Source organism: Mobula hypostoma, chromosome 7, assembly GCF_963921235.1.
Source record: "Mobula hypostoma chromosome 7, sMobHyp1.1, whole genome shotgun sequence".
In the NCBI taxonomy this organism is placed as follows: domain Eukaryota; kingdom Metazoa; phylum Chordata; class Chondrichthyes; order Myliobatiformes; family Myliobatidae; genus Mobula; species Mobula hypostoma.
Window position 1 is genome coordinate 104,336,874 of NC_086103.1, and position 27,671 is coordinate 104,364,544.

Here is a 27,671-nt window from a genome sequence, read left to right on the forward strand (position 1 = left end):
GTGGCTGACAAGAGAAATTAGGGATAGTATCAATTCCAAAGAAGTAGCATACAAATTAGCCAGAGAAAGTGGCTCACCTGAGGACTGGGAGAAATTCAGAGTTCAGCAGAGGAGGACAAAGGGCTTAATTAGGAAGGGGAAAAAAGATTATGAGAGAAAACTGGCAGAGAACATAAAAACGGACTGTAAAAGCTTTTATAGATATGTAAAAAGGAAAAGACTGATAAAGACAAATGTAGGTCCCCTGCAAACAGAAACAGGTGAATTGATTATGGGGAGCAAGGACATGGCAGACCAATTGAATAATTACTTTGGTTCTGTCTTCACTAAGGAGGACATAAATAATCTTCCAGAAATAGTAAGGGACAGAGGGTCCAGTGAGATGGAGGAACTGAGCGAAATACATGTTAGTAGGGAAGTGGTGTTAGGTAAATTGAAGGGATTGAAGGCAGATAAATCCCCAGGGCCAGATGGTCTGCATCCCAGAGTGCTTAAGGAAGTGGCCCAAGAAATAGTGGATGCATTAGTGATAATTTTTCAAAACTCGTTAGATTCTGGACTAGTTCCTGAGGATTGGAGGGTGGCTAATGTAACCCCACTTTTTAAAAAAGGAGGGAGAGAGAAACCGGGGAATTATAGGCCGGTTAGCCTAACGTCGGTGGTGGGGAAACTGCTGGAGTCAGTTATCAAGGATGTGATAACAGCACATTTGGAAAGCGGTGAAATGATCGGACAAAGTCAGCATGGATTTGTGAAAGGAAAATCATGTCTGACGAATCTCATAGAATTTTTTGAGGATGTAACTAGTAGAGTGGATAGGGGAGAACCAGTGGATGTGGTATATTTGGATTTTCAAAAGGCTTTTGACAAGGTCCCACACAGGAGATTAGTGTGCAAACTTAAAGCACATGGTATTGGGGGTAAGGTATTGGTGTGGGTGGAGAATTGGTTAGCAGACAGGAAGCAAAGAGTGGGAATAAACGGGACCTTTTCAGAATGGCAGGCGGTGACTAGTGGGGTACCGCAAGGCTCAGTGCTGGGACCCCAGTTGTTTACAATATATATTAATGACTTGGATGAGGGAATTAAATGCAGCATCTCCAAGTTTGCGGATGACACGAAGCTGGGTGGCAGTGTTAGCAGTGAGGAGGATGCTAAGAGGATGCAGGGTGACTTGGATAGGTTGGGTGAGTGGGCAAACTCATGGCAGATGCAATTTAATGTGGATAAATGTGAAGTTATCCACTTTGGTGGCAAAAATAGGAAAACAGATTATTATCTGAATGGTGGCCGATTAGGAAAAGGGGAGGTGCAACGAGACCTGGGTGTCATTATACACCAGTCATTGAAAGTGGGCATGCAGGTACAGCAGGCGGTGAAAAAGGCGAACGGTATGCTGGCATTTATAGCGAGAGGATTCGAGTACAGGAGCAGGGAGGTACTACTGCAGTTGTACAAGGCCTTGGTGAGACCACACCTGGAGTATTGTGTGCAGTTTTGGTCCCCTAATCTGAGGAAAGACATCCTTGCCATAGAGGGAGTACAAAGAAGGTTCACCAGATTGATTCCTGGGATGGCAGGTCTTTCATATGAAGAAAGACTGGATGAACTGGGCTTGTACTCGTTGGAATTTAGAAGATTGAGGGGGGATCTGATTGAAACGTATAAGATCCTAAAGGGATTGGACAGGCTAGATGCGGGAAGATTGTTCCCGATGTTGGGGAGGTCTAGAACGAGGGGTCACAGTTTGAGGATAGAGGGGAAGCCTTTTAGGACCGAGGTTAGGAAAAACTTCTTCACACAGAGAGTGGTGAATCTGTGGAATTCTCTGCCACAGCAAACTGTTGAGGCCAGTTCATTAGCTATGTTTAAAAGGAAGTTAGATATGGCCCTTGTGGCTACAGGGGTCACGGGGTATGGAGGGAAGGCTGGGTTCTGAGTTGGATGATCAGCCATGATCATAATAAATGGCGGTGCAGGCTCGAAGGGCCGAATGGCCTACTCCTGCACCTATTTTCTATGTTTCTATGTTTCTATTTGTGGAGTCAAAGGGATAGTCAGTGCTTTTGGTTTAGGACCCTGCATCAGGACTGAGAGTGTAGAGGGGACATTGTCTGTGTACAGAGGTGAGGCAGGAGCCAGCAGGCAGATGCAGGTGAGTTGAGAGATAGTGGGCAGGTGGAGAAGTGTGGAATTGTGAAAATGGCTGGTTGGTGATGGCCTGAGATAGATAAGGGGGGCAGATTCTGATTATTAAGGAAGGTGATAAGTGAAACCAAATGAAGGAGGGGTTGTGGGCACTTTTTCTTCTCTACTTTTGATCCACCTAGGTACTCACCTTCCCACCTGGTTCCATCTGCTTATCATCCACACACTATACCCTCTTGATTTCTTACCCTTTCTCCCAAGTGTTTCATCTGCCCACCATCCCTTTATTTGATTCCACTTATCACCTTTCTTAATAATCAGATTCTAGCATCTACAGCTTCTTGTACCTCCTCTTTATCATCCTACAGCCCGTCTTCCTCTGACCTCCAACTGCCCCCCCCATCTAGGCGTAACATCAGTCATACCTCCTTCTTCCCATCTCTTTCTGCTTTTTGTGGGGACCTCACTCTCTGCGAGCCCTGGGTTATACGTCCATTCCAGTTCTTTGTTTTCCTTGCAGTCATGGGGGTAATGCTGATCCCTACACCTCTACTCTCACCACCAGCTCAGTTAATGGGAGAACTACGTACTCGCCTCTCCTGTGTCTAGCTACAGAATCATCATACCTGGCTGTACTGGGAAAAAGCATTGAGCTGAGGGATTGATTCAGGAAGACTTGCTCAAAGAGGTGAATTTCTTAAAGGCATCTTGAAGGAGAAAATGGAGGGATATTTTAAATTATTATTTTCAGGTTCTTCCCTTGAGACAGTACCAGCTCTTTTCCCCATCCCTGACTCTCTTTGTGAGGCTCCTGGTGAACTGCCTCCTTGAACCACTCCAGTTCCTTTGCTGCAGCTGTGCCCACTGTGCTGCTGGCAGTGGGTGCCAAATTTAAATGCCTGAAACCTGAAGTACTTTTTCAAGTCAAGATGGTACACGAGTTGGAAGGGAACCAGTTCCTGGTTCACATTCAGAGTTTCCATTTCCTGGCGAACTTGCCCTTCTACGACATGCTACATGAGTAAACTAGGCAGGTAACTGGAATGTATTTTTGTTGATGCTACACACTGCAGGCACCTGGTGTGAAGGGACTGAATGTTCAGGGTAATGGAGAAATTCTGGGGGAGGGTATCTAGTAAAATATTTGTGACATCAGGAGAAGAGAAAGTTAGGTAGCAGGGATATGTAATGTTCCAGGATTAGCTGGGGCCTTAAAATTTAAACACAGAATTGAACATTTCAAATAGAGTAGATTGGGAAATGTGGAGTTGATTACTAGCATGGTCAGAAGTGTAACAAAAGAAAATCATGTGCCACAAATTGAGTGAGGGTAGCTTGTGGTATTTTCTAGATGGGAGGGCACTGGAGGTGACGATCACGCAAGGATCTTGCAGTTTGGCAAATAGTCGCTCGTGTGAGCGATGTAGTGAGAGGAAGCGTAGTGTCAGTTGATGCAGCCAGACTTTGTGACACAGAGGATTGAAGCACAAGTTCATCTGGGGCTAAGAGTTGAATAGAAAGCTGAGACTGACTGGCAAAGTGGTTGGAAGTTTATTGAAGCTGGTGTTGGGGGGCATGTAGCAGGAACTGAAGGCTAAGCAGACAGCTGCAAAGATCCTAATGTTGAGCTCTATATTTTAAAAACCTGTTTTATTCAGTGACATTACCAGCTGAATCTCAAGGCTGATGCAGTACAGAAGCATTGTGTTTTGATGTTGCAGTTGTCACAAAGCAGGGCTTTGGCCCAGTGATCTGTGTATTGTTTGATTCTGCCATTCACCAGCTGGCTGATTCGCCCTTAAGTTGGCCAGCGTAACATTTAAGTGACAATTGGAGGGCAGGGTTTGGGCATAGAGGAGGAGAATAAATAAATACAATTCAGCCTTCAGAATTTAGAGTTTAATTGGTAGCTTAAGTTAATAGAGTTGTGCAGGTAATAATTAGGGAAATACAGTTACCCCAATCAATGTGCATGCAGTGAACCTGAATTTGAATTTTTTGCTTATAATTTTCATAAACTGGGCTTGGTAGTATTTCATAGTAGAATGTTCTGTTATTGGCTCTTTGCTCCAATGTTTATAAGACAAAATGTGAAATAATGTTCTGTAACAAGTTCAGTTTGAATAATTCATCTGCAGGCACCATGTAAACATAGCCACTCTGGATGTATTTTCAGACAATTTTTTAAAGAATTTACTAAGAATTGATTGCATTTGCTCAGACTCCAGTGAGCAATTTTCATCCCTGGTGCCCACTGTATTATAAATGAGAGGCATCCACATATTAAGCAAGAAACTTTCAGCCCAAGCCAAAAAATGCAAGTAGATTCTGTTGCCAAGATCTAGATAGCCTGAACTGATAAACAAGCATTTAGAAAGCAGGCCTGGTGAAAGGCCACAATCCTGAAGCACTAAGCTTGCAGTCTTTGCCTAGTATGTTACCCAATTTGCCGAATAATTTTAGTATTTTTTGTTTTTCTTTCATCATCCACATTTTGTTTTCAGCGCTTGTCCCTTTGAAAGAAGTGATAAGAACAAAAGGCCTTTCACTCTCTCATTTCTTCTACCATTCACTTAGCTATTGTTTTACTTCCCTATGCTAATAAATTTTCCTCTGGATTGCCCGAGCTCAGGTCTTTTGGGTGTTGACTTCTTTTAGATCACTGGTCAACTTTCTGCAGTTGGTGGAATCCAAAACAGATTTATGTAATCCGACCTTGTAAAGCTTCGTATCATTATGACAAATATGCTTTCTAGTAGGTCCTCTTTGAGCTGACACTTGGCATTAAATGCAAGTGCACTAAATGGGATTGATCTAAGCTTCTGTGAAACTATAATGTTTCTCCCTTCCCCTGAGTTTAACCTAATAAGATAAAACTCAGTGATCCTTTTTAATCATGATTCACTGTTGTGTAGTACTGTGTTAGTTTGTGTACCTAGACACCCAATCTCTTTGTCCTTTTGCTTTTTGACTGTCTCTTTTCAGTGCAACTACTGTGCTCAGTTTAGAAATTTGGGACTGATTTTAGCTGATCCTTGAGCAGAAATTTGTAGTTGGGGTGTTAGAGTTGAAAGACAACTTTGCACATATTAAAGTGCCTATTTTCTGTCAAAAATGGAGTTGCTTTTAATCATGCTTTTTTTCTCCACGTTTGCTGTACTCTATTGCTATGTAAATTGTCATTGTGTAGTTACAATCTCCTGTCACTTAGTAGCTCCTTGAATCAAGGCTGAAAAGTCTTGATCCTTGCCGGACTCCAGATTGGTTCAGACCAGCAAGATAAACCCTTCACATCTAACTCTGCTAAGCTTGGAAGGATGGCCATTGTGGCCTTTCAGGCCAGGGCTTACCTATCATTTCCAAAGAAGAATTCGTTATCAACACTGCAGGAACAGAGGAGAGAGGTAAAGAAACTGGATGTGTTTAAAAATAAAGTCAATGGCCGGCAGTCACTTGGTCTGAATGGTACAGGCTACCTAGACTATGGCTGCACTCTTTCAATCCACAGTTAAAAGCAATCTTGGCAGAAATTTTAAAATCACGTCTTACAAGGGGAGGCTTTGATTTCAAATGTCATGAACATTCTTAATGCTTTTCCGAAACAAGTTTATTATCATTGACTTGAATGATGTGAAATTTGTTGTGTGGCAGCAGTCCAGGGCAAAGACATAAAAATGGCTATAAATTACAAAAAGAAAAAGTGCAAAATAAAAAGGAATAACGAGTTAGTGTTCATTGGCTGTTGAGAAGTTTGATGTCAGAAGGGAAGAACGTGTTTCTTCAGGCTCCTGAACCTCCTGTCGATGGCAGTAACAAGAGGAGACATGTCCGGGTTGGAGCGGATCCTTGGCGATGGCAGTGACGAGAGGAGACGTGTCCGGGTTGGAGCGGATCCTTGGCGATGGCAGTGACGAGAGGAGACGTGTCCGGGTTGGAGCGGATCCTTGGCGATGGCAGTGACGAGAGGAGACGTGTCCGGGTTGGAGCGGATCCTTGGCGATGGCAGTGACGAGAGGAGACGTGTCCGGGTTGGAGCGGATCCTTGGCGATGGCAGTGACGAGAGGAGACGTGTCCGGGTTGGAGCGGATCCTTGGCGATGGCAGTGACGAGAGGAGACGTGTCCGGGTTGGAGCGGATCCTTGGCGATGGCAGTGACGAGAGGAGACGTGTCCGGGTTGGAGCGGATCCTTGGCGATGGCAGTGACGAGAGGAGACGTGTCCGGGTTGGAGCGGATCCTTGGCGATGGCAGTGACGAGAGGAGACGTGTCCGGGTTGGAGCGGATCCTTGGCGATGGCAGTGACGAGAGGAGACGTGTCCGGGTTGGAGCGGATCCTTGGCGATGGCAGTGACGAGAGGAGACGTGTCCGGGTTGGAGCGGATCCTTGGCGATGGCAGTGACGAGAGGAGACGTGTCCGGGTTGGAGCGGATCCTTGGCGATGGCAGTGACGAGAGGAGACGTGTCCGGGTTGGAGCGGATCCTTGGCGATGGCAGTGACGAGAGGAGACGTGTCCGGGTTGGAGCGGATCCTTGGTGATGGATGCTGACGTCTTGAGGCACCTCCTCTTGAAGATGTCCTCAGTGTTGAGGACGGTTTTGCCACGATGGAGCTGACTGAGTTCAAAACCATCTACAGCCTCATGCAGTCCTGCACATTGAAAGATCCATGCCACACTCTCCACCATACATCTATAGAAATTCATAGGAGTCTTTGGTGCCATGCCAAATCCCCTCAAATTCCGTACAAAGTAGAGGCACTGGCAACCCCTCTTTGTGACCGAAGCGCCAAGTTGAATGTGGAGGTGGCCAGCAAGCACTCCCAGCAGAGGCTACTGAGGTGACAATGGTTAGCAACCAGGTCGGCGGCCTTTAGACCTGGCATGGTAGTTCCTCTTCACAGAAGGACTGAGTTTGTGTGGCCGCTCTCCTCGTGTGCTGACGGAACGATGCTTTCGATATTCTGAGATTTATGTAATTATTGGTCTTGCTTTATCTTGGTCTCCTTCAGTTTCTCAGTGCTTTCCTTGGGGCCAGTTGGCGGGTGGGTGATCTGTTACCTTTGTGTGAGAGAGGGGGTTGGGGGTTTGATGCAGTTGTTGATGTTCTTTCTGCTGCGGTGAGGAGATGAGGATTTGGTACCATTATGGCTGTTTTTTTCTGCAAGGGAAGGGGTGGGGGGGGAGTCTTGGGGTTTGCGAGTTTTGTTTCTTCTTCTCATGCTGGGGGGAGGGGAGGAGTTGATGTATTTTCTTTCAACAATACCCATGGTCTTTCTGTATTTCATGGCTATTTGGAGAAGATGCATGTCAGAGTTGTATTATACATGCGTACTTTGACAATAAATGAACCTTTGATTGCATCAATGTGCTGAACCCTGGATAAATTCTCTGGGGATGTTGACACCCAGGAACTTGAAGCTGATCACCCTTTTCCCTGCTGACCCCTGGACGAGGTCTAAGCCCACCCAACTTTCCCCTTCCTGAATTCCATAATCTGTTCCTTGGTCTTGCTGCTGTTCATTGTGAGTTTATTGTTGCAACACCACTCAATCTGTCACCATCCAAGATCCTACCAACAACGGTGGTGTTAGCAGTGAATTTATAGGTGCCATTTGAGTATAGAGAGAGTAGGGCAGTGAGCTAAGCATGCATCCTTGAAGTACACCTGTGTTGATTGACAGTCAGGAGGATGTGTTATTACTGATCTGTTCAATACAGTCCTTTTGAGTTTGTTTGGCCAAGGTTATTGGCAGATAATGGGAATATACTCGTTAGTTCACCTCGACTTTAGATGGCCCTGGCCCCTCTCAAAATCTAATTTGCTGCAAAGCTGGGGAGCATTGCTGCTAAGTATCTCTCTCACGGTAATTGATGTTATTTTCTGGAGCTAGGATAGTCCTTGATCAAGGATGTGATTGATGTAAGTGTTTGATTGCACTTAGGAAATGAGTTGGGAGTAGATTTTTTTGGCACATTTGTTTTTTTTTTACTTTATTTTCAAAATTTTCAAGAAACAATGAAATCAACAAGAACATCCCAGCTCAGAAATGTGTAAATAAAATAAGAAAAAAAAAAGGAACATAACATCAGAGGGATGCCTATTGTACAAAGTGCTCAAAAGTGCTAAACATTAAATCTCAAATGAGGGCCGTGAGAAATCAGCTGGGGTGGGGGGAAATTGCTCCTCCACCCCCAGCCTCAACTAGGTAGGCAAGAAATGGATCCCAGATAGCCGAAAACTTTATAATTGAATTGGTTCTCAAGAACCTGAGTCTCTCCATCTGTATGACTGAGATCATATCAGCCATCCATCTCCGGAAGGAAGGGGAAGAGGGTGATTTCCATTCCCTCAAGTTAAGTCTTTTTGCGACAGTCATCCCCAGCACATTTGTTTAAGATGACAACAGTGTTCCTCAAAGAGAAAAGCGTGCATTTGAAGAATACTTTTACATTTTATAATGTACTTCAAGCGTCTCTGTTTGCTCCTGTAATTTCCCTGATGCTAACTAAATAGGGCCTTGGGAAGACGACTATTGAGCTCATTGTGAAGCATGGACATTGAGTCAGCATGGGTCCTGCGTTGACATAAACATGAATCTTGGAGAACTGAGCGCAGAAGGCAGCACATCCAATGCCCATTGCTTTGATTTTCCATTTGAGGAGTATGAATGACTTGCTGAAAAATAAGAATGACTAGTTTTCTAATTGGTATGCTTGTCCTGCGGGACTCAGTTCCCAGAGAAAACTTTAGTTAATGCAGCTCCATTATCTTTCTGGGTTTAACTCATTCATCCATCAGGTGAAGGAATTGAGGTTGAAGTTTATTCTGTATTCAATTATGCTGCTGTTCTATCATAGCAATTAAAAGTTTGAGATCTGATAAAAATTACACTATAGGTATTGGAAGCAGGCAGCAATAGTTTCTGACTACAATTTCTTATAAGGTAGCATAATAGCAAGGACATCTGCAACAAAAGATGCCTCACAAAATTGACCCAGATGGTGATTGTAGGCAGCACAACGGAATGGGATTTTTAGTCAGAAATCATAAATATTGCATATTCCAATAAAAGTTAGTTAATGCTAGATTAGAACAATGCAGAACAGTTTAAAGTTGTCTAGTTTGAATGACTTTTTTCAAAAACTTAAACTACAAGAAATTAGTGAATTAATAAACCATTCTACATTCTCTACTGTCAATATTTACTGAGCACCAATGTCACCTGCTTAGCAGGAGGCAAAAAGCAGCAACAAGAGAAATCTATTTTGAGAAAACTCGTTGGTTACAACTGTAAAAAGTTTGTGTCATTCCCCCCTATTTTACTACTAATAACCATTGATATGTTTACATTCAAAGATTATTTTTCCCATGTAAGGGATGTGGGCTTTGCATTTTGAGCCAGTATTTAGTTGTCTTCCCCTAATTACCTTTGGGAAGGTGGTGGGGAGCTGCCTTCTTGAAAGGCTGTTATCCTTGAGGTGTGGGTATACACACTGTGCTGTTCGGGAGAAAGTTACAGGGTTTTAACCCTGTGCTAGTGAAGTGGTATTTCCAAGTCAGGGTGGTAGGTGCTTGGAGGGCAACTTTTAGTTGGTGGTGTTCCATACCTTTGCTGTCTTGTCCTCTTGGCTCAGCAATATCATGGATTTGGAAGGTGTCCTCTAAATATTCTTGGTGCGTTGTGGAAGTGATTCCATATCAGGACTACAGTTACTAGTTACTATTTGGCATAAGCATGTTATCTTATGCAGAGAAGTTGGATAGGCTTAGTTAGTGTGTGCTAGAATAAGTAACAATGAGAAGAAAGTTGGTTTAACATACAAGGTCCTGAGGGATTTACATAAAGTAGACATGAAGGGATGTTTTCCCCATGGACGAATTGAAAATCTGGATCATTATTTTTGAAATCAGGAGCCATTTGAGACAAGTGCGGTGAAGTCATATCTGTCAGAGTTATATAAAATATCTTCAAATGATGGAAGCAAACATTTTTAAATATGGCAGATAAATGCATGATAAAAAAGAATTAAAGTTCACTGTAGTTTGATATGCAGAGTTGAGGTGACAGTAAGATCAATATTTTTATTAAATAGGTTCAATGGGCTAATTGGCCTATTCCTCCTCCTCATTTGTATGTTTCGTACTCATAAGACCAGAGGAACATAAGACCATAAGACAAATTCACCCATTCGGCCCATCAAGTGAGCATCGCCATTTTATCATGAGCTGATCCATTGTCCCATTTAGTCCCACTCCCCCGCCTTCTCACCATAACCTTTGATGCCCTGGCTACTCAGATACCCATCAATCTCTGCCTTAAATACACCCAATGACTTGGCCTCCACTGCTGCCCGTGGCAACAAATTCCATAGATTCACCACCCTCTGACTGAAAAAATTTCTTGGATTTCTGTTCTGAATGGGTGCTTTTCAATCCTTAAGTCATGCCCTCTCGTACTAGACTCCCCCATCATGGGAAACAACTTTGCCACATCCACTCTGTCCATGCCTTTCAACATTCGAAATGTTTCTATGAGGTCTCCCCTCATTCTTCTAAACTCAAGGAATACAGTCCAAGAGCGGACAAATGTTCCTCATATGTTAACCCTCTCATTCCCGGAATCATTCGAGTGAATCTCTGTACCCTCTCCAACGTCAGCACATCCTTTCTTAAATAAGGAGACCAAACCTGCCCACAGTACTCCAAGTGAGGTCTCACCAGCACCTTATAGAACCTCAACATCACATCCCTGCTCCTATACTCTATTCTCTAGAAGTGAATGCCAACATTGCATTCGTCTTCTTCACCACCGACTCAAACTGGAGGTTAACCTTAAGGGTATCCTGTACGAGGACTCCCAAGTCCCGTTGCATCTCAGAACTTTGAATTCTTTCCCCATTTAAATAATAGTCTGCCCGTTTATTTCTTCAACCAAAGTGCATAACCATACACTTTCCAACATTGTATTTCATTTGCCACTTCTTTGCCCATTCTTCCAATCTATCCAAGTCTCTCTAGAGACTCTCCGTTTCCTCAGCACTACCGGCCCCTCCACCTATCTTCGTATCGTCAGCAAACTTAGCCACAAAGCCATCTATTCCATAATCCAAATCGTTGATGTACATTGTAAAAAGAAGTGGCCCCAACACGGACCCCTGTGGAACACCACTGGTAACAGGCAACCAACCAGAATAGGATCCCTTTATTCCCACTCTCTGTTTCCTGCCAATCAGCCAACGCTCTATCCACGTATGTAACTTCCCCGTAATTCCATGGGCTCTTATCTTCTTAAGTAGCCTCATGTGTGGCACCTTGTCAAAGGCCTTCTGAAAATCCAAATATACAACATCCACTGCACCTCCCTTGTCCAGCCTACTTGTAATTTCCTCAAAAAATTGTAATAGGTTTGTCCGGCAGGATTTTCCTTTAAGGAATCCATGCTGAGTTCTGCCTATCTTGTCATATGCCTCCAGGTACTCCGTAACCTCATCCTTGACAATCCACTCCAACAGCTTCCCAACCACTGATGTCAAGCTAACAGGCCTATAATTTCCTTTTCGCTTCCTTGCCCCCTTCTTAAATAGCAGAGTGACATCTGCAATCTTCCAGTCCTCCAGAACCATGCCAGAATCTGTCAACTTTTGAAAGATCATCGCAAATGCCTCCGCAATCTCCACAGCTACTTCTTTCAGAAAACAAGGGTGTATTCCATCTGGTCCGGGAGATTTATCTACCTTTAGGCTACTCAGCTTCCGGAGTACTTTCTCTGTCGTAATTGTGACTGCGCACACTTCTCTTCCCTGCCACCCTTGAGTGTCCTGTATACTGCTGACGTCTTCCTCAGGTTCCTTCGCCATCTCCTTATCTCCCATTACAATTTCTCCAGCGTCATTTTCTATCGGTCCTATATCTACTCTCACCTGCCTTTTACTCTTTATTTACTTGAAAAAGCTTTTAGTATCCTCTTTGATATTATTTGCTAGCTTCCTTTCATAGTTTCTCTTTTCCCTCTTAATGACTTTCTTAGTTGCCTTTTGTAAGCTTTTAAAAACTTCCCAATCCTCTGTCTTCCCACTAATTTTTGCTTCCTTGTATGCCTTCTCCTTTGCTTTAACTTTGGCTTTGATGTCTCTTGTCAACCACGGTTACATCCTTTTTCCACTCGAAATTTTCTTCTTTTTTGGAATATACCTGTCTTGCACATTCCTCATTTCTCACATAAACTCCAGCTACTGCTGCTCTGCTGTCTTTCCCGCCAGTGTCCCTTTCCAGTCAACTTTGGCCAGTTCCTCTCTCATGCCACTGTAATTTCCTTTACTCCACTGAAACACCGACACATCAGATTTCGGCTTCTCTTTTTCTAATTTCACAGTGAACTCAGTCATGTTATGATCACTGCCTCCTAAGGGTTCCTTCACCACAATCTCTCTAATCACCTCCGGTTCATTACACAATACCCAATCCAGTGCAGCCGATCCCCTAGTGGGCTCAACAACAACATCAATGTCTTCAGAGTGGGTCAAGTCTTTTTGTACATTTAAGGCAGAGGTTGATGGATTCTTGATTGGTCAGAGCATGAAGGTATGGGGGGAAGGCAGGAGACTGGGGCTGAGAAAAATTGGCAGAGAGGAGTTGGACATTAACAGTTCAGAGTATTTGGCAGCAATAAGAAAAATAAAGAGTGAAAGATCATAAAGTGGATTGCAGTAAACACCCCAACTTGGTCTCTGTTAAAGTTTTGTCTGTAAGGGAGTGAGTAGAGTAGAATGGAGAGGAGCATGGGGGAAACACTTGGACAGAATGGAGAAGATGCAGTAGGATTTTCTTTTTCATTTTGGGTCAAAACCAACAGATCCAACAGCTGGGATAATAGTAAGGCTTTTGTATTGCAATCTATTTATTAGAGAAATTGGATAAGTTGGAATTGATGGAGCTAGTGTTAGCTGTACAATCAGACAATTCTATGGGAAGATTTGAAATAATCAAGATCTTTGACTGGATTTGCATGAATGTTTTAAATAGAAACTTTGGTCATTGCATCAGGAGCATTTTAATCTATTGAACAAACCCTTGAATAAAACAGTAGATAAGCTATCAAAATTATTCAATCCACCATTCACTTTAGCAATGAAATGTATTCAGGTATACAGTCAGGATGTTCGTTGCTTTTATTTTCAACTTTTTATTGCCAGATTACGGAAAGAGATTCCATCTTCACTGTGAGTATAATCTTGTGCTAGGATTTTGTCAAGTTTTGTGACCGATGTTTTCTGTGTTTCTGATTGGCTGCAGTAGAGGCTTCCTGTCAGAATGGAGATGAATCCATGGAAACAATTGAGGCTGCCGAGGCTCTGCTTAACATGGACTCACCTAGTCCTGCCACAGAAGAAAGGAGAATAAGTAAGTGCTATTTCAGTACTGTCTGTACATCTGCTAAATATGATTGTTAATAGTAGTGGATTACCAGTGAAATAACAAAGCCAATTAGATTACTGACCTTTATTGTTACAAAGGATGTGTCTATCTTAACTTCCTACCAGCAGACCTAGATTCATAATCAAACATCTCTGACAGTTCCTTGTCCCACTGTCTGTAAGGACCATTGTAGATCTATTAGGACAAATAGTGTTTTATTCTTCATACATTCCATTAACTTTTGAGGCAGTCTGGAGCAGGAACAGTTGAGAATCTATCACCTGGCCCATCTCTTTTGCATCCTCATTTACTCTTATAGCTCTATTCATGGTTCTTGATGTAACTGTACACACATAGCTGAAGAAATTTCCCCTTACAGACAAAACTTTAACAGAGACCAATCCAATCAAACTCGCTTCATATTACAAGCCATTCAATCCAGGAATCATTTTTGTGAGTCTCTTTTGAACCTTCTCCAGTTTTAGCACATCCTTTCTAAGATAAGGGGCCCAAAACTGCTCACAATACTCCAAGTGAGGCCTCACCAGTGCTTTATAAAGTCACAACATTAGATCCTTGCTTTTATATTCCAATCCTCTTGATGAAATGAATGCTAACATTACATTTGCCTTCCTCATCACAGACTCAACCTACAAATTAACCTGTAGGGAATCTCCCAAGTCCCTTTGCACCTCAGTTTTTTGTATTTTCTCTCCATTTAGAAAATAGTCAACCCTTTCATTTCTTCTATCAAAGTGCATAGCTATACACTTCCCAACACTGTATTCTATCTGCCATTTCTTTGCCCATTTTCCTAATCTGTTTGTCCTTTTATAGTCTCTCTACTTCCACAAAACTACATGCCCCTCCACCTATCATCATATTATCTACAGACTTTGCAACAAAGCCTTCAATTCCATCATCCAAATCATTGAGATATAATGTAAAAAGGATCAGTCCCAACACCAGACCCCTGTGGAACACCACTGGTCACTGGCAGCCAACTAGAAAATGCTCCCTTTATTCCCACTCTTTGCCTCATGCCAATCAGCCACTGCTTTATCCACGCTAGAATCTTTTCTGTAATACCATTCACTCATCTTGTTAAGCAGCCTATGTGTGGCACCTTGTCAAAGGCCATCTGAACACCCAAGTACAGAACATCAATCGATTCTCCTTTGTCTATACTGTTTGTTATTTCTTCAAAGAATTCCCTTGAGGAAACCAGGCTGACTACGGCCCAGTTTAACATGTGCACTCAAGTATCCCAAAACCACATCCTTAATAATCAACTCCACCACCTTCCTAATGACTTCCTAACTGGCTTTCTTTCTTCTTCCTCTTTCCCTTCTTGAAGAGTGGAGTGATATTTGCTATTTTCCATTCTTCCAGAGCCAGTCCAAAATCTAGTGATGCTTGGAAGATCATTAGTAATGCCTCTGCAATCTCTTCAGTCACTTCTTTCAGAACCCTGCAGTGTACACCATCTGGTCCAGGTGACTTATCTATCTTCAGACCTTTCAGTTTCCCAAGAACCTTCTCTTTAGTAATGGTAATTTCACACACTTCATAACTCCTCACACCTGGAACTTCCATCATACTGCTAGTGTCTTCCACAGTGAAGGCTGATGCATCCTGATGCAAAATACTTATTCAGTTCATCTGCCATTTCTTTGTCCGCCAGTACTACCTCAACAGCACTGTTTTCCACTCTCTTTTACGCTTTATGTATCTGAAGAAACTTTTGGTGTTCTCTTTAATATTACTGTCTGGCTTGCTTCCAAATTACATGTTTGCCTTAATGACTTTTTTAGTTGCCTTCTGTTGTTTTTTTTAAAAGCATCCCAATTCTCTGACATTGGCTCTATTATATGTCTTCTTTTTGTCTTTTATGTTAGCCTTGACTTCTCTTGTTAGCCACGGTTGTGTCATCTTGCTTTTAGAAAACCTCTTCCTCTTTGGGATGTATATGTCATGTCCCTTCTGAATTGCTTCCAGGAATTCCATCCATTGCTCCTCTGCCAGGTTATTAGTCAAGTTATTGAAAGAAAGGGGGCTTGAATGATGATACAGAAGAGATGAGCTACCCTCTGTCAGACACTCTTACAAGGTCTGCAATGATTTATAAGTCCTAGATACATGGAAGATTTTGCATAAGTAAGGATAACATGGTGCAAATTAGTTTTATTTTGAAGTGGTGCTTCCTCTCCAGAGTGAATTGTGTATTTTGAGTAATGTGTTGATGTCACAATATTTTTGGTATGTTGTCAATACCTTTCAGTGCAATTGTTCAATTTGCTGTGACAAATTTATTCAGGAAATTCTGTGTAATTAAATTGTTTATGAACTACTCATCTCTTCTGTATCATCATTCAAGCCCCCTTTCTTTCCACAAACTCCAGCTCATGTGTTCATGCCATCAGCAAGTGGGGTGATCACGGCTCCCATCACACACATCTCTGTGCGGGCAGATGGAGTTCCTGAGGTGGTGGAGAATGCAGAAGAGATTATACTGATGGAGGAAACTGCACAGCAGGAGGTAGCTAGCGAATCATTGGAACAGAACAAGAAAAGAAAAGGCAAGTCTTTCATAAAATTGGTATGAGTCTCCTGAAGTATCCACATGAAGTAGTTCACGGGTAGATGTGATTGGCCAGTTGGCCGGTGTTTGACCTCTCTGACAAGAGTTTCAATCTAGTCTGTGTGAATAGAATCTGTACCTTAACGCTGCTGACACATGCATTTTGTACTACCTGCCTGACGGCAGCCAGGTTACTCAGAGGTGATAATCTGGTGGACTTTCATGTGGCCATTGAGTCAACAGTGATTGGTGACAGGTCATGGGTTTACAGAACCCTCTGGCCCACAACGTTATGCCAATCTTTTAACCTTCTCCAAGATCAATCTGACAATTCCCTTCCACGTAGCCTTCCCTTTTTGTGTTGTCCAGGTACTTATCTGAGAGTTTCTTAAATGCCTCTGATGTCTCTACTTCTACTACCTTCCCTGGTAGCATGTTCCATGCACCCACCACTCTCTGTGTAAAGGAAAAGAACCAAAAACGTTACTTACCTCTGGCTTTCCACCCCCACCCCCATTCTTTCCTACAATCACCTTAAGATTATGCCTCACATATAAGCCATTTCTGCCCTGGGAAAAAGGTGTTGGCTGGCCACTCTATCAATTCCTCTTATCATATTATACACCTCTATCAACTCAGCTCTCATTCTTCTTCGCTCCAAAGGGAGAAGTCCAAGATCACTCAACCTGTCCTCATAAGACCTGCTCTCGAACCCAGGCTGCATCCTGATAAATCTCCTCTATACTCTCTAAAGCTTCCACATTCTTCCTATAATGAGGTGACCAGAATGGAATGCAATGTTCCATGTGTGGTCTAACCAGATTTCTATAGAGCTGCAACGTTATCTTGTGGCTTTTGAACTCAGTCCCCTGACTAATGAAGGTCAATGCTCCATACGCCTTCTTAACCACTCTATTAACTTGCACAACAAATTTGAGGGATCTGTAGACGTGGACCCCAAGATCCCTCTGTTCCTCCACACTGTTAAGAATCCCACCCTTAACCCTGTACTCTGCCTTCAGGTTCAACCTATCACTTTACACTTTTTCAGACTGAGCTCTGTCTCTCACTTCTGTAATAGTGTAGCCTGTATTGTGCTGGAATATACTATGTTCTATGATTCTTCATTCTTTTTTGCACCGTGCTTCTACTGTTCTTGAATTTGCATTAGTGTGAAACAGGTCTATTGTCATCTTGTCTGCTGAGTTTCCCACAGTGCATAAGTGACTTCATCTTAAATGGTTGCATTGTGGTTTGAAGCATCCTAGAGTTGTGAATAACTTTAAGTGCACGTTTTCTTTCTTGTGAGGTAACTCAAAGCAATTTCAAATTGACTACTTTTTCCCCATGTTGTTTTCTTGTCTCAGGCAGAGATTCATTTTTCTACCTCCAAAACAGTGTTTGTATGACTTTTATATTTTCATTATCTGACCACTTGAATTTTATAAATGGAACAGTCATAAATGTCAAAACAGAACCAATTACCGAACATTGATTGATTTCACTCTTCAACCTTTAATTCGTAAAACTTGTATATTTATTTTTGGAATGTCTTGATGCAAGATTCCAGTATCACTGGCTGTTAAAATACATTATATTATGATTGGATTTCAAAAGCAAACAGCCAAACCAGGCAATAAGTGTTCCATTTTCTTTGACAGCAATTTGGATTGACAGTCATACAAGTGCATTTTACTGATAAAATGGATTCATCAAAGGAATGGATGAAACTTGTAAATGAAGACATATTCTTTTTGAAACTGATTCTTACTATATGATATTGAGATCCATCTTTGATCATTACTATTTACTATGCTTGTTGGATGTTTGTAGAAAGTAGGTTAATTAGAAGGATACATTTAGATTCGATTAGATTATGAGGACACGCAGTCCTCTTTTATTGTCATTTAGTAATGCATGCATTAAGAAATGATACAATGTTTTTCCAGAATGATATCACAGAAACACATGACAAACCAACTTAAAAACTGACAAAAACCACATAATTATAACATATAGTTACGACAGTGCAAAGCAATACCGTAATTTGATAAGAACAGACCATGGGCACGGTAAAAGTCTCAAAGGCTCTCTGAAGTCCCATCATCTCACGCAGACGGTAAACCTTCAGTGCCGCAAACTTGCCAATGCGGCATCCTGGAAGCATCCGACCACACTCCAACTCTGAGTCCGTCCGAAAACTCCGAGCCTCCGACCAACTCTCCAACACCGAGCACCATCTCTGTCGAGCGCTTCGACCCCAGCCCCGGCAACAAGCAATAGGCAAAGCCGAGGATTTGGGGCCTTCCCCTCCGGAGATCCTCGATTACACAGTAGCAGCGGCAGCAAAGCTGGCATTTCAGAAGTTTCTCCATTTAACTATCAGATGGGGAGTAGGGCTTCGTCAACTGTCTTTCAGACTTTCAGAGGACGGGCCCGATATAATGCTATTCATAATGGAAACCCATTCACCCTGTGTAGCCTTGCCATGTTGTTGGAGCCAGCCTTGTCATGGTAGTTTCTACTAGAACATCCACTAAAAATGAGAGGAGACAGCTGAGTACAAGGATACCCTGGGCCATTATTTCTTACTGCTAACATTCAGAATTTATTTAAGTTCTTGAATTCTAATCCATTATATGGCCAACTTGAGACCAAACCTGGAATATCATGTACCGGGCTAGTGTCCCAGTGTAAGGAAATCTACTTGGGTTGGAGGACTGCAATAAAACTTTATCAGATTTCTTCCTGGGGTAGTGGATTTGTCATAATGGAGAGAATCAGCAGAGTGAGAATATAGTATACTGTCATCATAAGAATGTAAGATCACCACATTGAAAATATAAAATTCTTATGGGGCTTGACAATGGAAATAGGAAAATGTTTCCCCAGATCAGGGTGTCTAGAATTAGAGGTTAAAATCTCTAAGTAAGGGAGAAACTATTCAGGACCAAAAAAAGAAGTCTTTATACATTGTGAATCTTTGGAATTCTGTACACTAGGGGGCTGCAGCTGTTCATTTATTGATCATATTCAGCACAGTATTTAAGGATATATCAGTAACTAAGGGCATTGAGGGTTACAAGATTAATACAAGAAAGGCACGCTGAAACACAAGACCAGCCCTTATTGGATGGTAGATGCACTTACTCCTCTGTCACCGATGTTCTTGTGTGACCAGTGTGCAAGTCTCATATACTGTAATGTTCACTGCTGCTTGTAACACCTTGGGGGTTTTAAACTAAGAAGCATCCACCATCTATTTGGCTCAAGTAAACCAACATGTGTGTAAGCACAGAAATTAAGCAGAGGAATTTGTTTGCAGGCACTGACCAACATGTAATGCAGTGATGTTGTCACCTCTTGCTGAGAATTGCACCTTTTTCCTCTAATGAGGTTGGTTGGTCATACCATGGTGCCAATGTTTCTAAGAATTATCCACGGTTTCCTTTTGTGGTACACACACAAATACTGGCACAGGCAAGGTGTACCCCTCTTCTGAATGCTTGCTCTCCATTTAATTGTACTTGTGGCTGCTGTCCTGATCCCAACTTCAATCCTTTTATTGAAATCCTTGTCCTCCAGTTTCTGACTCCGCTTTACTTCTGCAGCCATTTGTGTACTCAGCATGGGTAATAAAAGGATGAACATTTCCAAAATCAAGACCACATTAGAGAAGGAGGTAGTGTAGACCAGAAAACTCAATGGAGGTAACTTAACTTGGCCTGCTAATTAACCTGCTGATTTTTGCTCTAATACATGCCGTGTCTTTTCCTTTGATGCTGTCTTGACTTCCTTTGTCAGTCACAGTTGCGCATCCTCCTTTTAGAATACTAATACATCTTTGGGATGTATCTATCCTGTGCCTTCTGAGTTGCCTCAGAAATTCCAACCACTGCTGTTCTGCCGTCGTCCCAGTTAGTGCCCACTTGCAATAAACTTCGGCCAGCTCCCCTCTCATGCCTCTGTAATTCCCTTTACTCCACTGTAATACTGATACATCTGACTTTTTCTTCTTCCTCTCAACCTGCAGAGTGAATTCTATCATATTATGACCACTACCTTCTATGAGTTCCTTTACCTTATGCTCCCTAATCAAATCTGGTCCATTACATAACACCCAATCCAGAATTGCCTTTCCTTTAGTGAGCTCAACCACAAGCTGCTCTAAAAACCCATCTCGTAGGCATTCTACAAATTCACTCACTTGGGACCCAGCATCAACCTGATTTTCCCAATCTACCTGCATATTAAAATTCCCGTGATTGTTGTAACATTGTCCTTTTGAAATGCCTTTTCTATCTCCTATTGTATTTTGTAGTCCACAACCTTGCTACTATTTGGAGGCCTATATGCAACTCCCGTTAAGGTCTTGTTACCCTTGCAGTTTCTTAGCTTTATCCACAAGGATCTTCGATCCTAGTCATCTCTTTCTAAGGATTTGATTTCATATCTTACCAACAGAGCCACCCCCACCCCCCTGACCCGCTACTACCTGTCATTTTGATACACTGTGTTTCCTCAACTATGATCTTCTTTCAACCACAACTCAGTAATGCCTGACAAAGTCATACCTGACTATCTGTAACTGCATTACAAGATCATCTATCATATTCCATATACTGCCTGCATTCAAATATAACATCTTCAGTCATGTGTTTATTGCCCTTTTCAATTTTGCTCCATGTTACACTTTAGCTCATCCCACTGACTGCAATTTTGCCCCATCATCTGCCTGTCCTTCCTCACTGTCTCACTTCACACTGCAGCTGCTTGTATAAGAATTGCCCCATCCTCTGCCCTATAACTCTAGTTCCCATTCACCTGCCAAATTAGTTTAAACACTCTCCAACAGCTCTAGCAAACCTGCCTGCAACAATATTGGTCCCCCCTCGTGTTCAGGTGTAACCTGTCTTTTTTTTTGTACAGGCCATACCTTCTCCAGAAGAGATCCCAATAATCCAAAAATCTGAAACCTTGTCCCTGCACTAATTTCTCCGCCACACATTCATCTGCCAAATCAAACTATTCTTGCCCTCACTGACAAGTGGCATAGGCAGCAGTCCAGAGATTACTACCCTGGAAGTCCTGCTTTTCAGCTTTCTACCTAACTTCCTATATTCTGTCTTCGGAACCTCTTCCCTTTTTCCATCTGTGTCATTGGTACCAATGATTACCACAGCTTCTGGCTGCTCACCCTCTGCCTTTTAGAATGTTGTGGACTCGACCCAAGACGTCCCTGACCCTGGCACCTGTCAATCAGATTGTCAGGTATGATGCTGTGGCCATCACTGAATCTTAACTGAAGGATGGTTGTAGTTGGGAGCTAACAGTCCAAGGTTACACGTTGTATCAGAGGGATAGGAAGGTAGGCAGAGGGGGTGGCATGGCTCTGCTGGTAAAGAATAGCATCAAATCAGTAGAAAGATGTGACATAGGATCGGAAGATGTTGAATCTTAATGGGTTCAGTTAAGAAACCGCAAGGGTAAAAAGGACCCTGATGGCAGTTATATACAGGCCACCCAACAGCAGCTGGGATGTGGACCACAGATTACAACAGGAAATAGAAAAGGTGTGTCAAAGGGGCAATGTTATGATAGTCACGGGAGATTTCAACATGCAGGTCGATTGGGAAAATCAGGTTGGTAACGCATCTCAAGAGAGTGAATTTGTTTCTTGTATGTATAATTTGATTCAAAAACAGACAATTAAACAAGGAATCCATAAGTCAAAACAAAAATGGGAAACAGATCTGAATAATAATATTGATAAAACAAATTGGTCAAGACTCTGTCTTGACAGTATGACAAATACAATAAATGTTCGACTTAGATTAGTACAATATAATTTTTTACACCAATTATATATTACACCACAAAAAATAAATAGATTAAATTCAAATCTATCCGATAAATGCTTTCGGTGCAATCTAGAAATTGGTACTTTCTTACATTCTACTTGGTCTTGTTTTAAAATTCAACCCTTTTGGATAAATTTAAGAGTCTTACTGGAACAAATTACTGGAATTCAACTTCTACATAACCCTATATTATTTCTATTAGGTGATATTGAAGGGATAAAGCCGAAACTTAAATTGAATAAATACCAGAAAGAATTTATAAAAATTGCATTGGCAGTAGCTAAGAAGACTATAGCAGTTACTTGGAAATCTGATTCGTATTTAAGTATGAATCGTTGGAACAATGAAATGGCTAGTTCTATTCCACTTGAAAAAATTACTTATAATTTAAGAGATAAATATGTAACATTTTTGAATATTTGGCGCCCTTATTTACAAAAGATAGGATGGCATATTTAAGTGCTCCGATAAAGATCTTGGTCCGTTGGGGAAAGTAACGAATAAGTATACCAATTTTATTTTGAATTCCATGGAGCATGTGGAAACCTTCCAATACCCAGGCGGCTCTCTTTTTTTTCTTCTTTTCTTTTTGGGTAGGACTTTATATGGGGGGGGAGGGTTAAGGGGAGGGGGGAGGGTAGATATTATCTTTTCATGTATTCTTTTTGAAAACTCAATAAAAATTATATTAAAAAAAAAGAGTGAATTTGTTGAATGCCAATGAGATGGCTTTTTAGAGCAGTTTGTCATTGAGCCTACTGGGGGATCAGCTATACTGGACTGGATGCTATGGAATGAACCGGCGCTGCTAAGGGAGCGTAAGGGAAAAGAACCCTTTAGAGGCAGTGATCACAATATGATTGAGTTCAACTTGAAATTTGATAGGGAGAAATAAAGTTTGACGTAGCAGTATATCAGTGGAGTAAATGAAATTACAGTGGTCTGAGAGAGGAGTTGGCCAAAGTAAATTGGAAGGAGACATTGGCAGGGATATCAGCAGAGCATGAAGTTCTGAGGAAAAAATGAGGAAGATGCAGGATAGATGTATTCCAAAGTCAAAGGAATACTCAAATGACAAAATATTACAACTGTGGCTATCAAGGAAAGTCAAAGCTATTGTAAAAGACAAAGAGAGAGTATACCACAAAGCAAAAATTAGCAGGAAGACGGAAGTTTGGGAAGCTTTTAAAAACCAACAGAGAGCAACTATAAGACTCATTTGGATGGAAAGGATGAAATGTGAAAACAAGCTAGCGAACAATGTCAAAATAGATAGTAAAAGCTTTTTCAAGTATGTAAAGCATAAAAGAGAGCTGAGAGTGAATATAGTACTGCTAGAAAATCAGGCGTGAAAATAATAATGGGGAACAAGGAAATGGTGGATCACCTAAAGGAGTATTTTGCATCAGTCTTCACAGTGGAAGACTAGCAGTGTGCCAAGTGTTGAAGGGTGTGAGGGAACAGAAGTGGGTACAGTTACTATTACAAGGGAGATAGTGTTCAAAAAGCTGAAAGACCTAAGGGTATATAAATCACCTAGGCCAGAGGAACTGCACTAAAGGGTTCTGAAAGAGGTAGCGGTAGAGATTGTGGAGGCATTAGTAATGATTTTTCAAAAAAATCATTGGACTCTAGCATGGACTGGAAATTTGCAAATATCACTTCACTCTTTAAGAAAGGCAGAAAGCAGCAGAAATGAAATTAGAGACCAGTTAGCCTGACCTCAGTGGTAGGGAAGATGTTGGAGTCAATTGTTAAGGATGAGGTTATGGAATACTTGCTGATACAGGACAAGATAGGATAAAGTAAGTATGGTTTTCTGAAGGGAAAATCTTGCCTGATGAACCTGTTGGAAATCTTTGATGAGATCACAAGTAGGTTAGATAAAGGAGACGTAGTGGATGTTGTATATTTGGACTTTCAGAAGGCCTTTGACAAGGTGCCACACATGAGGCTGCTTGCCACGTTAAAAGCCCATTGTATTACAGGACAGTTACTGGCATGGTTAGAGCATTGTCTAGTTGGTAGGAGGTAGCGAGTGGGAATAAAAGGATCCTTTTCCAGTTGGTGAGTAGTGGTGTTCCACAGGGGTCGTTGTTGGGACCACTTCTTTTTATGCTGTATATCAATGATTTAGATGATGGAATAGATGGCTTTGTGGCCATGTTTGCAGATGATACGAAGATTGGTGGAGGGACAGGTAGTGTTGAGGAAATAGGTAGGCTGCAGAAGGACTAAGACAGATTAGGAGAATGGGCAGGAAAGTGGTAAGTGAAATACAATGTTGGAAAATGCATGGTCACGCACTTGGTGAAGAAATAAATGTGCAGACTATTTTCTAAACGGGGAGAAAATCCCAAAGTCTGGGATGCAAAGGGGCTTGGGAGTCCTCGTACAAAACACCCTAAAGGTTAACTTGCAGGTAGAGTCAGTGATGAGGAAGGCAAATGCAATGTTAGCGTTCATTTCAAGAGGTCTAGAATACTAGAGCAGGGATTTGATGGTGAGGCTTTATAAGGCACTGGTGAGGCCTCACCTTGAGTATTGTGATCAATTTTGGGCTCCTCATCTAAGAAAAGATGTACTGGCATTGGAAAGGCTTCAGAGGAATTTATGAGGATGATTATAGGAATAAAAAGGTTATCATACCAGTAACATTTGATAGCTCTGTGGCTGTATTCGCTGGAATTTAGAAGGTTGACGGGGGGATCTCATTGAAACCTTTCAAAAGTTGAAAGGCCTAGACAGAGTAGATGTGGAAAGAGTGTTTCCCATGGTGGGGAAGTCTAGGACAAGGGCCCACAGCCTCAGGATAAAGGGCGTCCATTTAAAACAGAGATGCAGAGAAATTTTTTTAGCCAGAGGGTCAATTTGTGGAATTTATTTCCACAGGCAGCTATGGAGGGCAAGTCATTAGGTGTATTTAAGGCAGAACTTGATTGGTTCTTGATTGGACATGGCATCAAAGGTTGTGGAGAGAAGGCCAGGGTGTGGGGCTGAGGAGGGGGGAAAAAAGGATCAGCCATGATTGAACGGCAGTGCAGACTCGATGGGCCAAATGACCTAATTCTGCTCCTATGTCTTGTGGGCTTGTGGTCTAAAATACCTCCTAGGTGTCAATTTCACATCCACAGAATCTTATGTCTGCTCCTCTAACTATAAAATATTCTATCACTACTGGACTCCTCTACTCCCTCCTTCCTTTCTGAGCCACAGAGCCAGAGTTAGTGCCAGAGACTGAGTCACTGTGGCTTCCTCCTGGTAGGTCATCTTCCCCCAACGGTGTGCAAAGTGGTCCGCTTATTTTTGAGCGGAGCAGCCACAGCGGGACTTTGCACTGGCTGCCTAATCGCTGTAGTTCCCATCTATCACCTCCTGATTCTCCCATATGAGCCGAAGGTCATCGAGCTGTAGCTCCAGTTCCTTAATTTGATTTCTGAGGAGCTGCAACTAGATGCACTTCGTGCGGATGGAGAAATCGGGGAGACTGGAGGTCTCCCAGAGCTCCCACATCTCATGCAAAGAACATGCCATAAACTCTGGACCCATTCTTGGCATACTAAATATGTTCTAATAGAAAAAGAAAGAGGGAAAAACACTAGAAACTTGTTTAACTCTCTATCTGGGCTTGCACAAGCCCATTCTCACCGAAGGCTTTGGCTTCAAAGACTAACCACTTTAATACTGGCCCACTGCTACAGTGGCCTCTCTTTAAATTATGACTCACTCCTGATAAGACTTGTTCTTTTCAATTCATTCTGTCTCTCAACATTTGAAGTAACCTTTCTAAAAGCAGGACCTTTTCTTTTGGTTGTGTTGCTGTTGATCAAGTACACATTGTTGTGCCAGAATTCTTTTCTTGGGTCTTTGGAATAAGTGAGGACATAAATCACTGTGGAGGAGGTACAGTTTACATCAGTATGTGACACTCTCCATATGTTGAGACAGGCCAGCTAGGAAGGAGCCAAAGGCTTGGAAACATTGTATAGAGGCCAGCGTGTGGAATAGAGAATTGTGTATATTGAACTAATGATTTAGGGCGTGTTATACTTGGTTGATGCCAGCTGAGTTCTACTTAGTGACTGTAAATGATTTTGAAAATAACTCCCTGCATGCTCCCTAGCCCATGAAGGAAATGACTTCAGTGACGTGACTGTGGTGCCCATTAACCGTCCAACACTACAGTAGAATTCAAGTCCTGCTGCCTCACTGTTTTGTGAAAAGTGGAAGTAGAACTTTGTGCAAAATGCAGGCTGTCAGGTTATGTTGATCCTTAAGACTGTAAAAGTAAGTCATACCAAGGCAAAACCAGAACACATGAATCATCCATTTCTCTTGCAAATATGCATCATTATTGAACTTTTCATTAACCCTTCTAACAACCTTGGGTTTTAGATGAATATTAGACCACAAGACCATCAAGCATAGGAACAGAATTCAGCCCAAGGAATCTGCTCACCATTCCAGAATGGCTGATTTCTTACCTCTCAACCCCATTCTCCTATCTTTTCCCCATAATCTTTGACACCCTGACTAATCAAAGACCTATCAACCTCCACTTTAAATATATCAAATGACTTGGCCTCAATGAATTCCACAGATTACACCCTTCTGGCCAGAGTATTTCCTCCTCACCTCTGTTCTAAATAGACATTCCTTTATTCTGAACCTGTGCCCTATGGTGCTCGACTCCCCCACAACAGGAAACATCCTCTCCACATCCACTCTTCCTTAGACTTTTAAAATTCGATAGGTTTCAATGAGATTCCCCCCTCATTCTTCTGATTCCAGCGACTACAGGCCCAGAGTCATTAAACGCTCCTGATACTTTAACCATGTCACTCCCAGAATCGTTCTCATGCAACTCCTCTGCACCCTCTCCAATGCCAGTACATCATTTCTTATACCAATACGTTATAAAGCCTCAGCATTACATCCTTGCTTTTATATTCTAGTCTACTCAAAATAAATGCTAGTATTGCATTTGCCTTCCTTATCACCAAATTAACCTGCAAGTTAACCTTTAGGGAATCCTGTATGAGAACTCCCTCCCCATTTAGAAAATAGTCTACACCTTTATTCCTTCTACCAAAGCGCATGACCATACACTTCTCTACACTATATTCCGTCTGCCATTATTTTTTGCCCATTCTCCTAATCTTTCTAAATTCTTCTGCAAGTTCCCTGTTTCTTCAACATTACCTGCCCATCCACCTATCTTCATATCATCCGCAAACTTGATCACAAAGCCCAACGAGAAAGGGCACCCTATTATTTCCACTGTTTGTCTTCTGCCATTCATCCAATCTTCTATCCATGCTTGTATCTTTCCTGTAATACCATGGGCTCTTATCTTGTTAAGCAACTTTATGTACAGCACCTTATTAGACTAGATTAGATTCAACTTTATTGTTAGTGCCGAGTACAGATACAAACCAATGAAATACAATTAGCACCTGACCAGAAGTGCAAAGCAATAGTATTATTTACAAAATAACTGCGAATAAAAAGTAAGTGCTACAGCATACAAATATAAAAGTACTGAGACAGTACAATATAGGTGCAATACTGCTTAGCGCTGTGATGTGAGGTTCAGCAGGGTCACAGCCTCAGGGAAGAAGCTCTTCCTGTGCCTGCTGGTGTGGGAGCGGAGGCTCCTGTAGT

At 42.1% G+C, this 27,671-nt stretch overlaps 1 protein-coding gene across 6 annotated transcripts in view; it reads left to right on the forward strand.

The window, feature by feature from the left end:
• Positions 1–27,671, forward strand: part of LOC134349440 (ETS-related transcription factor Elf-1-like) — a 140,253-nt gene that overhangs the window by 90,702 nt on the left and 21,880 nt on the right. For 5 of the 6 annotated variants that reach the window (XM_063053744.1, XM_063053746.1, XM_063053745.1 and 2 more), the window contains 2 exons: positions 13,443–13,550; positions 15,968–16,144. In XM_063053744.1, coding sequence (XP_062909814.1) covers positions 13,443–13,550; positions 15,968–16,144 — 285 coding nt within the window. The remainder of the gene's footprint in view (positions 1–13,442; positions 13,551–15,967; positions 16,145–27,671) is intronic. The other variant, XM_063053748.1, reaches the window with a different exon arrangement.